Consider the following 12,589-nt stretch of genomic DNA (forward strand, 5'->3'; position numbering starts at 1 on the left):
TGAACACTCAATATTTCATCTACATTCAATACTTTATTTCATGGTGCCATCCATTTTTATTTTATTTTATTCTATATTATATATTGTATATTCCATATTCTATACCCCACATTGGTTCTGCAGGAATATGTAGTGAAACTACCTATCGTCACTAGATACAAAACTGCTATCGCCATTCATCTCATTTAAATATAAACAAACGCGAACGTAGGGGAAAACACCAGCCTTGTCATCACGTGACTGATTATTATTTGAAGCGGCAAATTCTTCGAACCTTTCCCGCCAGAACGCAAACTGACCAATCACAGCCCTTAATAAGGTCACGTGATAGTGTTTTTCTGCTACTGTTTTGGAGCCCCCTTAACGCCTTAAATAGATCAACTCATACCCAACAATTTGTCTCGGTTCAGTTTCTCTTAGAGACTGCTCCGTGTACCACACGACAGCAGCAGCAACAATCAGCCAGCGACCACTTCAACAGCTTCGTCCAGCCAACGATGACCACCGCCGTCGCCACATCAGCAACAAGAGTCTACGACTACTATCCAGCATCATCGTCATGACCAACACGATTACTACCAAGCAGCCTCAATCACCACCAGCGTCTACACGACTTTATATGTACACCAAACTAAACCACCGCGGCACACATCTCTCTCTTCGATTCTGCTAGGTGACTTAGCTTCACCACGATAATAAACAGACAAGAGTTCTCAGCCAGCGACGAACATCTGTATAACAAGAATCACGGCCCGGCATCGATGCCACGACATCACAACTAGTGATCAGCTCTGCCACACTCAGCCTCCTCACTTTCACATACAGACCTTTTCCTATAGTGTACTAAAGAACTGGTATAATTGCTCACGTGTTATTGACTCTTTCTCTCTGCTGTAATAACTAACATACACACACATGTATCACTCACATACATACTTTTCTTTGTATGACGGCCTGTCTTTGATTATGTTCTTATATGTCGCATTCACACTCACACACAGACATACATTTTAACGCCATAATAAATATCACTGTTATTCATCTTATATGGTTGTGGTCATTCATTACTGGTCATCTATGTTATCGTCGTATAACATATCATGTATATCATCATTTGATATATATTTTTGTGTTCGACCGTGTGACACGTTTAAATAAAAGGAGTCCTCTGTTTCTTCCATTCGTCACCATATCTCCTTTTTGAGTTCGCACGGTCGTTCCTTACAAATATAAATAAAACATAAAAAACAGACAGTGTTGGAACTCTTTTAAACAAAATAATATATTCCTCTATACACAATCATACAAAAAACCCACCTTTTTTTGTATTTATTTTTACTCGCATATATATATATATATATATCCCAAACTACATTAACCAGTATTAAAAAAGTGAATGCTAGAACTCATGATCAAAGTTGACTTTGAGCTAAACAACTACTACCACCACCAACCAATCCTACAATGTTAGAATTATAAATTAATTGTAATTTTCTACATTATTTCTATACAGAAATAATCTTTTGTACTATAGGTACAAGGCATGACATTTTTGGGGAGGGGTTAGTCAATTACATTAACCCCACAGTGCTCAAATGGTCCTTATTTTATCAACTCCAAAAGCGATTACATTGACCCCACAGTACTCAACTCGTCCTTATTTCATCGACACTGAAAGGATGAAAGGCAAAGTCAAACTCAAAATGTAACAATTTTTCTGGCACTTTTTCTGGCATGCTAACAATTATGCCAGTTCAATCACCTTGATAATAATGCAGCCTGTGTAACTAACCAACAAAAAAGGTTGGAATAAACAGCAGCTTTTGATTTCTACCAGTCTACAATTTTCTCTTATACATTAGCATAGATGGAATAATGTTCACAAATTTGACAGATCTTTGTTGTCTGAGGTATTGTTTTTACAGTTTAATGCCTTTCCCAGTGCTGACCAATCAACTGTGAAGCAAGGGTGGAACAAGGCACACAGCTTAACTGCTTTGTTACCATATTTCTTCTGTGTTTTAATTAATAAAATATCAAAAAAATGGGAGGATTTATTAAAATAATTGTCCATTCAAAGATGGTGTTTGGACTATAACTTATGGGGATCTTACATAAAATTATGAGAGAGTGTTTTAGTTTGAACACGAACACTTTGAAGCAGGTAAAACTAAAGTATCTCAAGAGTTAGGACAAAAATAATCCTTTCAGTATAAATCCACTTGCTCTATGATATAAACCATGTTTAAAAGTAACCTAAAAACCTTCCATCAAATTTTCATGTTAATTTATGTTCCAAAGACCAGATTAATAATGACAAAGTGATTCTAAGTTCTTCATTTCCAAAATAAACTGAAACAAAAGCAGTGTATTTCTACATAAATATGATAGTGAAAGGGTTATATATTTAATGCAGGGAGCATTTTAAAATACTATAAATAGTGATGAGTGGGGTGGATATTAATTAGTCAATGGTTTTAAGATTTATTTTTCCAACAAGTATAGAAGATAACTCTGAATTAAGTAAAACATAACTTTCATTGCATACATCCTGATGAAGTGATGAAAGAATCACTGTTTCAAGTTGTACATTGTTAACAAGGAAATTAAAATGACTGCAAAATTAAATTCAGAGACCATTCTCATCAAAAATTTTATTAATGCATGGGGCATTAAAATGCTTACTTGAAGTAAATTAAAAAATGTCTTTAACTTTGCCCAAGTGGCACAAAACAAGAACTCCAGTAAAACAAACCTCTGGATCAAATGTCAGTAGGACCCTAGGGAACTGCTGAATCTAATGAGAAAAACTGTACCAAAGAAACCACAGTCAAACAAACCTCAAACCAAACGCCACTTAAGCCTTCTAATACCATATTTCTGTTAAAATACACTGCTTTTATTTCAATTAATTTTGAAAATAAAAAATTTGGTAATTTAACTTTGTCATTAATACATTGATGTTTGGAACATAAATTAAGAAATTTTGACAGGTTTTTAGATTTCTTTAAAACAGGAAATTTGAATCAGAACTACAGGTGGTTTTGGGTGAGTTGGTATTAAAAGGGTTAAAGAAAGGGCCACTAGGTAAAGTAGTCAGATATACAAAACGGGAGGTTGGACAGGGGTGAACTGTCAGACTATAGTCACAGGTATGGCTGTGGGGTTAGAACATTCACTTTGCAATAATGTGGTTCCAGAATTGGCCCCACTGAGCCTTACAACTGAAATTTTGGTGGTCAGAAGCCTATCTGATGTATTGATACACATCTACAGGTGCAGGCATAGCCATGTGGTAAGAAGTTTGCTTCCAAACCACATAATTCTAGGATCAGGCTCACTGTGTGGCACTCTGGACAAGTGTCTTCTATAGTCCTGGGCCAACCAAAGCCTTGCGAGTGAATTTGGTAGATGGAAACAAAGAAGCCCGTCATGTATGTAAGTGTGTGCGTGCGTGTGCGATATACACAAACACGTATATATTATATATATATGTCTGTGTCCCCACCACCACCACCACTTGACAACCAATGTTGGTGTGTTTACATCCCCATAACAGTTCAGCAAAAGGGGCTGATAGAATAAATGCCAAGCCTAAAAGGAAAAAATAAGAACTGGGGTAGATTCCTTCAACTAAACTTCAAGGCAGTGATTCAGCACATCTGCAGTCTAATGGCTGGAACAAGCGATCAAAGATATATGCACTCATGCATGGATAGCTTTATAATAAACAAAAATTACAAAATAAATCAGTGCAAACAAATTTTCTGGTACTTCCATCCCGTCTCTTGACACCAAAGCTTACATTGCCCTTCAGCTCACATTGGATTGATAAAATAATTGCATCAAATTTCAAAGTACTGAACTCAATTTTACTAAAACTTTTAGAAAGGTCCCAGGATGGATGTAGTACAATGACTGAAACAAGTCGTACTTCTTCCATGCTGGGATGTAGAATAAACAGACAAAAAAAAAAAAAGTGTCTACTTGATCAGAGCTGATCTGAAGTTATATAAGCACAGGTGTGGCTGTGTTAAGATGCTTGCTTGCAACCACATGGTTTCAGGTTCAGTGCAACTGCATGACACCTTGGGCAAGTGTCTTCTACAATAGCCCTAGACTGACCAATGCTTTGTGAGTGAATTAGGTATATGGAAGCCTATCATACACGTGTATGATAGGCTTTCTCCTCCAACCACTGCTTGACAACTGGTATTGCTTCATTTATATCCAACTAACTTAGCAATTAAGCAAATGAGTAATAGAATAATGAGTAGTGGGGCCAATTTGTTTAACCCTTCATGGGAGTGCTCCAACATGGCTATAGTCCAATAACCGAAAGAAAAAGATATAAAAAGAGGAGACTCACCAGTTTTCTCCTTTTCACAAGGAGCCTTCTCTGTACTTTGTGTAACTCTTTTAGCAGTTCTCACTTTATAACTTGATATTCTGTCATTCTTCGGAGTAGTATTGGCTCTGATAACTTTACAGTTCACAGGAATTTTCCCCACAGGAAATGGCTTCTTCTCACAACAAAATAGACTTTTTTTCTTCAGTGCTCCAGCTTTACAAAGAATCTTTGGTTCTTTGATAACATGTGTAGATCTTCTAGAAATAGATGTATCTTGTGCTGAAAGCATAGGAGTTTGATGAAGATCATAAATAATTTCCGAATTGGGAGAGGAGTACCTGCTATTTAAGGAGTCTGAAGATAAACCATTGTCAGATTTAGGAGATGCTTGTTTTTCAATGCGAGTTAATTCAGAAGGGTGTCCAAGTTGAGAAAGCACTTCGAGTTTTGCATTATCTTCTCTATCTTCCCTTTGGCGCACATCTTGAAAACCATTACCTGAACATTCATTTGGCAACAGTAAGTTCGATCTGTTAGGACAAGCAGAAGTTTGGTGGTGACTTTCAATGGGAGAACTTGTCAGGAGGAAATTTGTTTGAATAGGGCTCACACTGTTAATGCTGAGGGTTGTATTTTTAATAGAATTATCATAGACATGAGGAGGAGATAGTTGTGGTGGAGAAAAAGAAGTTACCACTGGTAAGGAACCACTTGAAGTTGGAGATTTTTTTAATTTGTTTTTCCAGCTCCTCCGTTTTTGCTTTTTTACCAAATAAGTTTCCCGACGAGGACTCTGTTTACAAAATGATGGCCCAATGACTTCATCTGCCATCTGTTTTTGGCGCTTGGTTGTGACATAACTGTGTTGATATTCATTTGCACTTTCAGCACTTTCTACAGTTACATTCCTCACACATGTTAATACTGCCACCTCATTGTCAATTTCTATAGTTTTGTTTTCTGGTGAGTCTTCATAGGGCACACAGATAACATTCTTAGAGATGGATGAAATTTCCTGTACTGAATACTCAGTTTGTAATTCCAAATTTGTATTGACATTCATACAAGAAACAGAATCATTTTTCTTGGAAGAGTAATTCTTGACAGTACACTGATTTGTTGAAATTCTATTCTTTGCAACCATCTTGGTAGAAGGTGGTACTGTATTTTCTCGATTGGAAATTGTCTTGTTCTGAGTTCGTTTGGAGGAAACAGTCTTATACTGAATCTCTGTTGAGTTGTAAGACTTTAAATTTGTCAAATTTGGTGTATGTAGAACAGAGAATGGCGTTTTCACACTCGACATGATTCCCCTGACCTGAAAGAAAAATGCAGGTCCATTACCTGACAATAACTCAAAACCATGCAACATTATATAGTAGATTACACAAATTACAGTTTATGATGGTAACAGAGTTTACTAACCAAAAGATCAACATTTAATAACTTGCTAATGGTGCTATATATTTTGTCCAGGATTCAAAGCCTATAGCAACCAGTACCTCAGCCTATCAAGAAGTAAATAAATACAGCTGCTTATTGCAAGACTACCAAATAATGAACACTTCAGTAACTAGTAGTAATATAGTCAAGTTATTTCTCCATATTGATAAAGGAGATCTCAAAACTACTTCAGCATAAACTTTATAAGCAACAGTCACCAGAAAATTTCCCCATGAAATCTTGTAGCAGCTCTGCTACATGCAAAGAGACAAGATTGTTATATTCTTATGGATAAACAAATACACTACAACAGTGTATTAATACAATCGAAACAAACAGCAGTAATCGCATGGAACAATCTTTTAAGAACCAAAATTCCAACACACTAATTCGAACTGTAAACTAGCACAATAATTTTATTAAAACCACAGGGGTTAAAGAGGGGACAATACATGGGACAAATAGGGGTCAGGAACTTGTTGGATAAGATTACAATATAGTGAATAAAAACATTATTGCAGATGAAAATGTAAGAATGAATGAACACGAAATGAGTTTGACCCCACCAACCACATTGTTCACTTCGTCCCCCACTTAATTAGGCATTTACATACCCAACAGTCAGACTACTTTCTTCCATTTTTTCGTACTTTTTGATGTCAGGCATTTCTTCTCGAGACATGCTTTCCCTTAGGTGATATAAAAAGAGGTTAACCAAAGTACACCCGGAGATGAAGGTGCTTGATGCAATACCTCTTCCATGCACCTTCCATATCACCTCTTTCACTATAGCTATTATGGCTAGAGAGCAGAATTTCTCTTCTCCTTTTAGAGAAGATGGCAGAATGATCTTAATAATCAACTCTGCCAACAGCTGGACTCTACCCAGCTGTGGCAATACCTGTTAGGTAGAAACCCACAGGTCCAAAAGACTCGGATACTGCACAATTGCATACAGACCAGTTTTGTTGCTCTGCCCAAAACATGGGCATGTAGGCAAATCCATGACTCCATGCCTCACGAGTTTATCCTGAACTGACAAGATTTTATGAAATCCAAATTTTTGGAACCCATGTTTTTTGAAAACCAAATTCTGTGAGGCCAATTTTGGTGGAACCAAAATTTGTGAATCCATAGTTATGAATCCAAGTTTGTGAAATCAAGTTGAAGCTGGGTTTCTGAGTCTGAATTTCTGATATATATATATATATATATATATGTATATATATATATATATATATTACCTGTATAAATATTTTGACTGCATGTCTAGTGTAGCATTAATTTATTGTTGTTCGTGTATATATTTGTTTTGTATGTAGGCTGTATTTTTATGCAGATAATTGTTAATATTTTACAAAAAACTTCATGGTGTGTTGTTGTTTTGGGTTCACCCTATCCTCATTGGTTGTGTAAATTCAGGTTATGGCCACCAGGTTGTAACAATATATTAAAGTACTGGTGTCTTAACATGAATCTAAGTTTAGAAAAAAAAAAAAAGAAAAAGAAAGATTCTAGCTAGCAGACTCAGTATAATAGGCTAATCAATAAATTAGCCAACAAGAGCCACTTCGTGGTCACTCAGACTGCAAAAAATAGAAACCAAATTTCCATCATAACACCGTACACGTTGAATAAGAGTGTAATCTTTACGCAAATTTCCCCAATCACATTGAATAAGAGTCGTTTTAGATATATTAGCCTGGTCATGGTTGAGATCCTTTTGATTATAGTTCAGCTCAAGCAGATTTGAGCAAGAGTCAAATAGTGGTGCAATTTAATTAGCAAAAATGAATGTGTCTAAATGGTAAATTTAATATCTGTTGTCCATGCTGGCATGGGTTGGATGGTTTGACCGGGCTCTGCACCAGACTCCAGTCTGATTTGACATGGTTTTCTACAGCTGGATGCCCTTCCTAATGCCAATCATCCCAGAGTCTAATGGGTACTTTTACATGCCAGTTTGCATGACACCAGTATCTGCCACAACTGTGATTTTGCTCAGCTTGATGGGTCTTCTTCTCAAGCACAACAATGCCAAAAGTCTGGGTCATTACCTCTGTGAGGCCCAACACTCGACAGGAACTCAGCCACTTCGCCTCCATGAGGCCCTTGCCACTATCACCATCTACTACTTTGTTTTGCTTAGTTTTTCTGCTCGTGTGGTATTCTTGTCAGTGTTTCTCCAGCCCCTCAAAGTTGTTCCCCTTTATATACTCCTCGCTCCCATCAGGAGAGAGTGCACGACATGTGCACCAACACACACGTACGAGTGAGAATCAGTAGTTCCAACCTTTTCACTAGCAAGGATCCCTATTTACTTAAAACAGCTTCCCCACAAGTCCTATGGGTTTGTCTACTCGACAAACCTAGCATTATCTTAGGCCACCAGATACAGACTCTAACTTAGGAGTATATATTATAGCCATATAATGCAATAATTAAGAACAACGCAACGCTTTCTCTATACTCAAAATTGACATTTGCTGACACCAATCTATACAATAACCCAGTTATCTTACTTTTGACATAAAGAGCATTAAACACCTAACACAGTCAGTAAGAAAAGTTAGGTGGAAGTGTGGCTTTATCAAGCTTTAGACAAAATCATTTGCCTTCCTACTTGCCAAGCAAGTTCGTGACAATGGTACGGATGTCAGATCACTGGTGAAAGGCTCCACCCTCTTTATTTTTAATATATATATTTTTTTTAAATATTCTAAATTGATAAAAGAGAGTACTCTCCCTTGCCTATAGGCTTAACGGTTTACTTTTATAATTGTTCATTTGAACATATCGCATTCTCGAACGGTTGAATATATTTACAGGCTTTGCAATTTTATAAACAAATTGGTTTCAAATTGAAATAAACTTATGAACTTTCAGAGACTGGAGAAAGAGGAGTTTTAAATTTTGGCACAAGGCCAGCAATTTTAAGGAGGACGGGGTGAATTGATAACATCGACCTCAGTGTTCAAATGCTACTTTATTTTAACGAACCCGAAAGGGTTAAAGAGTAAAGTTGGCCTCGGCAGAATCTGAACCCAGAACATAAAGAGCAGGCTGTTGTGACAGAGAATTTGAAGTAATTAAGAGGAACACAATTTTTAAGATATTAGATAACTATTCCCCAGTAAAAGCAAGAGATTTAACTAAGCCATCATAAAGGAAGGTTTCCAGCAAATAATCAAAGCAATGCTTACGAAAAAATTACTCTATGAAGTTAGAGTATACAAGAAATTCTAAAATATTACATAAACTATCCAACTACAAATCACAAAATCCCAGTTAGTATTCAACGCCCAAAAGAAACTAAAACCTAGGTTTTGTATGCGCTTTCTCGTTTCCAGTGCCCTGTGAAAGTTTATCTTGTTAAAAGCAGGTGTTTTTTCGGGCAGATAGTATTATTCAGTTATTACAAATGGCAAATGTATCTAATTTCTTCAGACAATCGTTTAAACATATCTATCTAGTGAGTCTTTGGCGCAAACTTATTCTCTAATACTTCAGTGCGAAGAGAAAATGAAACTAAGGAATGAGTCTCCCCCGTAGGTAGTAACTCCAGTTGTATACAATACAGGCGAAATATTATAAAACGACATGTATATGTTTCACTATTTCAGTAAAACCGAAATAGTTTTGCGACAAAGCAAACTCGCTTTTTATGCTGCACTGGGGAGATAGAATTAATTTGCTTCTTGCAAGATGTTACATGAACATGACTACTGATAACTAATCAACGAACTTTATTAATGTTTTTAGGCTGTTTCGTTAGAGACAAAAACACCAGGAACTTTCGCTAAAACTCAAGAAGTGGAGTAGACAGAGACAAAAACACAGGGACCTTTCGCTTACTGCACAGGGCTACAGTTATAGTTTACTTGAGCAAACAATTGGGGGGGAAAAAAAAAAAAGTCGGAAATAGGTGGTGTGAAGGCACTTTACCTTCGCTCGATAAACCTATTTCATTTTCAGTACTCGCAAAATCTGTCCGGCCTTGCAAAGAATTTCAAAATAAATTAAATTTTAGCAATTTATTTTAATTCAGTATTCTTCCTCGTAGAAGATATGTAGTAGAAGACTGGTTAAATGGGTAGGGGTGGATGGTGACCAACGAGCAAGCCAGGTAATAATTAAGGCGGGGTACACTTTGAAAATGTAAATAACGAACAGGTAGCTGATGTTGAATCTAAAATTCGACCGAAAAACAAACAAAAGCAACACTTTTAGACACGTCTTTATTTTCGAAGTCTTACACGAGTTATTCATTTGCCAACCATGTAAACCAATGTATGCATTCCAAATTAACATTAATTAAAATGGAAATAACTATTTTAAAAACTAAGACAAATTTTTGAATAACAAAAGAATAAACTTTCATTATCACAATATGAAAAAAACAAAAGGGAAAAGCTTACCGCAACTTTTTTCTGTCTAGGAACTATAGCAGTTCCATAGATGACAGCTTGTAGCCGATAAGTTTTGTCAATAGAAAAAAGAATCATCTGCCGACAGCCCCCTTCACGCTCAGGTGTCCAGGAGATTTTCAGAGACAATGTTGATTCAGCTGGTACTTCGAAGTCCATTAGATCCATTTCAAAATGTTCGCCATGTGGAAATTTCTCGACGTGAACAAACTGGTCGAATTCATGGGGGTTTGTAACGAATAAGGTTCGATTCATTGTTTTGCCTACTTTAACATTGCCGAAGCTAATTGTCGGTTTCTTCGTGAAATGCGTCAATAATAAAGTTTCTTCTCTAGCAATGTCTGCATTTGCAACAGGAGAATTGTCATTCCAAGACTTTCGAGATTTTCTCCTACGAGGACTGCTAAAAACAGTAGAGTCCATCATCTTGCCGATTCAAATAGTTATATGGTAATTCAAATGATTTTTTTTTTTTTTTGTTATGTATAACAATCACTACTCATTAACAAGGAAAATAAAATTGACACGCACTAAAATTAATCCAAAGTAATTACGACGAGAATAATACTGTATTACTAGGAACAATACTATGCAAGAATGTTTTGCGTAGGAGCATGCTAAATTTATATTTGTTGCCGTTTGAATAACAATTTTCAAATTACCGCCACAGTAACCAATCAGAAAGAGGCATAGCTTTAAAAACCTGGATTGTTCCAAATGAATTATATTAATCCATCGAAATGAAAATATTCTTTATATATATTTTTTTCTGGTAAAACATAAATTGGTATCCATAATATAAGGAATTTATTAGAAATAAATATTCAAATATTTAATCATTTAGTATTTTTAAAGCTGAAAAGTGATTAATATATTTTGGATAAATAAATATTAAACAACGAAAATGACCGTTGACTGTAACTGAAATTTCCTGTTTTTGAACTACTTATATTTTGAAAATATAAACAAACCGAATTTAAGTCATCTGCATTAAAGATAAATTAACATTTATTTAGGAAGCAAAACAAAGAGACTCGTCAGTAGCTACTGATCACTAATGAACATATTTTAATTGTTTATTTACTGAAAATTTTTTTAATTTATTCTTCATTTTATTTGAGATGTTTTAGTAGGCAAATAAACAAATCTTTTTTCTTTTTTTACGGTTATTTTGTATCTTGTTTTGATTCCACCTTACGTCGAGATCGAATTAGGCTTTTGTATATGCGGGTATGAAAATACTCTCAATTATTCAGTTAACTATGCTTCTAACACTACAAAAGCTGGAAACTAGAATAATGTGTCAGTCCAGTAAGGACCCTGCTCGAAACAGAATTTGCTTCTCATGACACACGAACTAATTTTGATTTCATTTATAAATATATATCTTGTGTCTTGTGAAAAGAAACATTTAATAATCTATCCGTTTAATTGCTACCAGGACTTATTCATGCATACAAAGTATAGTACACAAGGGTTTGCCAAACGTGTGATGCATCTTATAGTACTGGGTAACAAAATATGATATAATTACAGTTTGGTGTCTCTTTCCCTTATTTCTTCATAACTTTCTTAATTATGTATATTTTCTCATTCTTTCGGGGTCGATAAATTAAGTACCAGTTGCGCACTGAGCTTGATCTAATCGACTGGCCCCTGCCCCAAAAATTTCGGGCCTTGTGCCTAGAGTAGAAAAGAATTATGTATATTTTCTTAAGAAATGTTTTTGAAGGTGTAGATTTATTCAGAATGAAAAGAATATTATTCAGAATATTTTAAATTTTTATTTTAATAGACTAAACGAATTTTTTCCCCCTTATGTCTATCAATTTTATGCTGAAAATGAATAGACGGGTAAGGATCATGGGCAAGTTATGAAACAGAAAGTTATGAATTTCTTTCTGATTAAAAATTAAATAAATTTTATTAAGATTATCGTTATCTGCACATTCGGAAACAAAGTATGAAGAATCATATTCCATTTACAGCAAGTCATAGGAAGGAGAGATGTCAGCCAAGAAGTTGAAAAATATTTCATTACTTCTAGGGGAACGTTTGTGTCACCAACCAAAGACTACATATCAGTGCAGTTGCATCTGATCACGGAGTATGTGTTGAATTCTATCGCAAAAGTAGTAGTTGATATGACACCGCTGTCATTTGCCCAGTATGAATACTATAGATTACAAATGAGTTATGCAATCTTTGAAGGTTTGGCAATGCATATAAATTCTAAGACTTTCTTTATAAAACCAGCATTTATTCAGTGTTATTGAACTATACATAAGATGAAGTAACCAAATGTATAAACAAACTCTCGTGTTTTGTCTTACTTCCTACATGTATCCTGTGATATACACAACTGTAG

At 35.5% G+C, this 12,589-nt stretch overlaps 1 protein-coding gene across 1 annotated transcript in view; it reads right to left on the reverse strand.

Moving 5' to 3' along the window:
- Positions 1–10,881, reverse strand: part of LOC106869318 (uncharacterized) — a 46,197-nt gene extending 35,316 nt beyond the window's left edge. Inside the window, exons 1-2 of the mRNA XM_089362258.1 lie at positions 10,213–10,881; positions 4,370–5,669 (exon numbers count right to left, since the gene is read on the reverse strand). Coding sequence (XP_089218384.1) covers positions 4,370–5,669; positions 10,213–10,647 — 1,735 coding nt within the window. The 5' untranslated portion in view covers positions 10,648–10,881. The remainder of the gene's footprint in view (positions 1–4,369; positions 5,670–10,212) is intronic.
- Between the last annotated feature and the right edge of the window lie 1,708 nt (positions 10,882–12,589).

The sequence above is a fragment of the Octopus bimaculoides genome, chromosome 1, assembly GCF_046866305.1.
Source record: "Octopus bimaculoides isolate indiv1 chromosome 1, ASM4686630v1, whole genome shotgun sequence".
In the NCBI taxonomy this organism is placed as follows: Eukaryota; Metazoa; Mollusca; class Cephalopoda; order Octopoda; family Octopodidae; genus Octopus; species Octopus bimaculoides.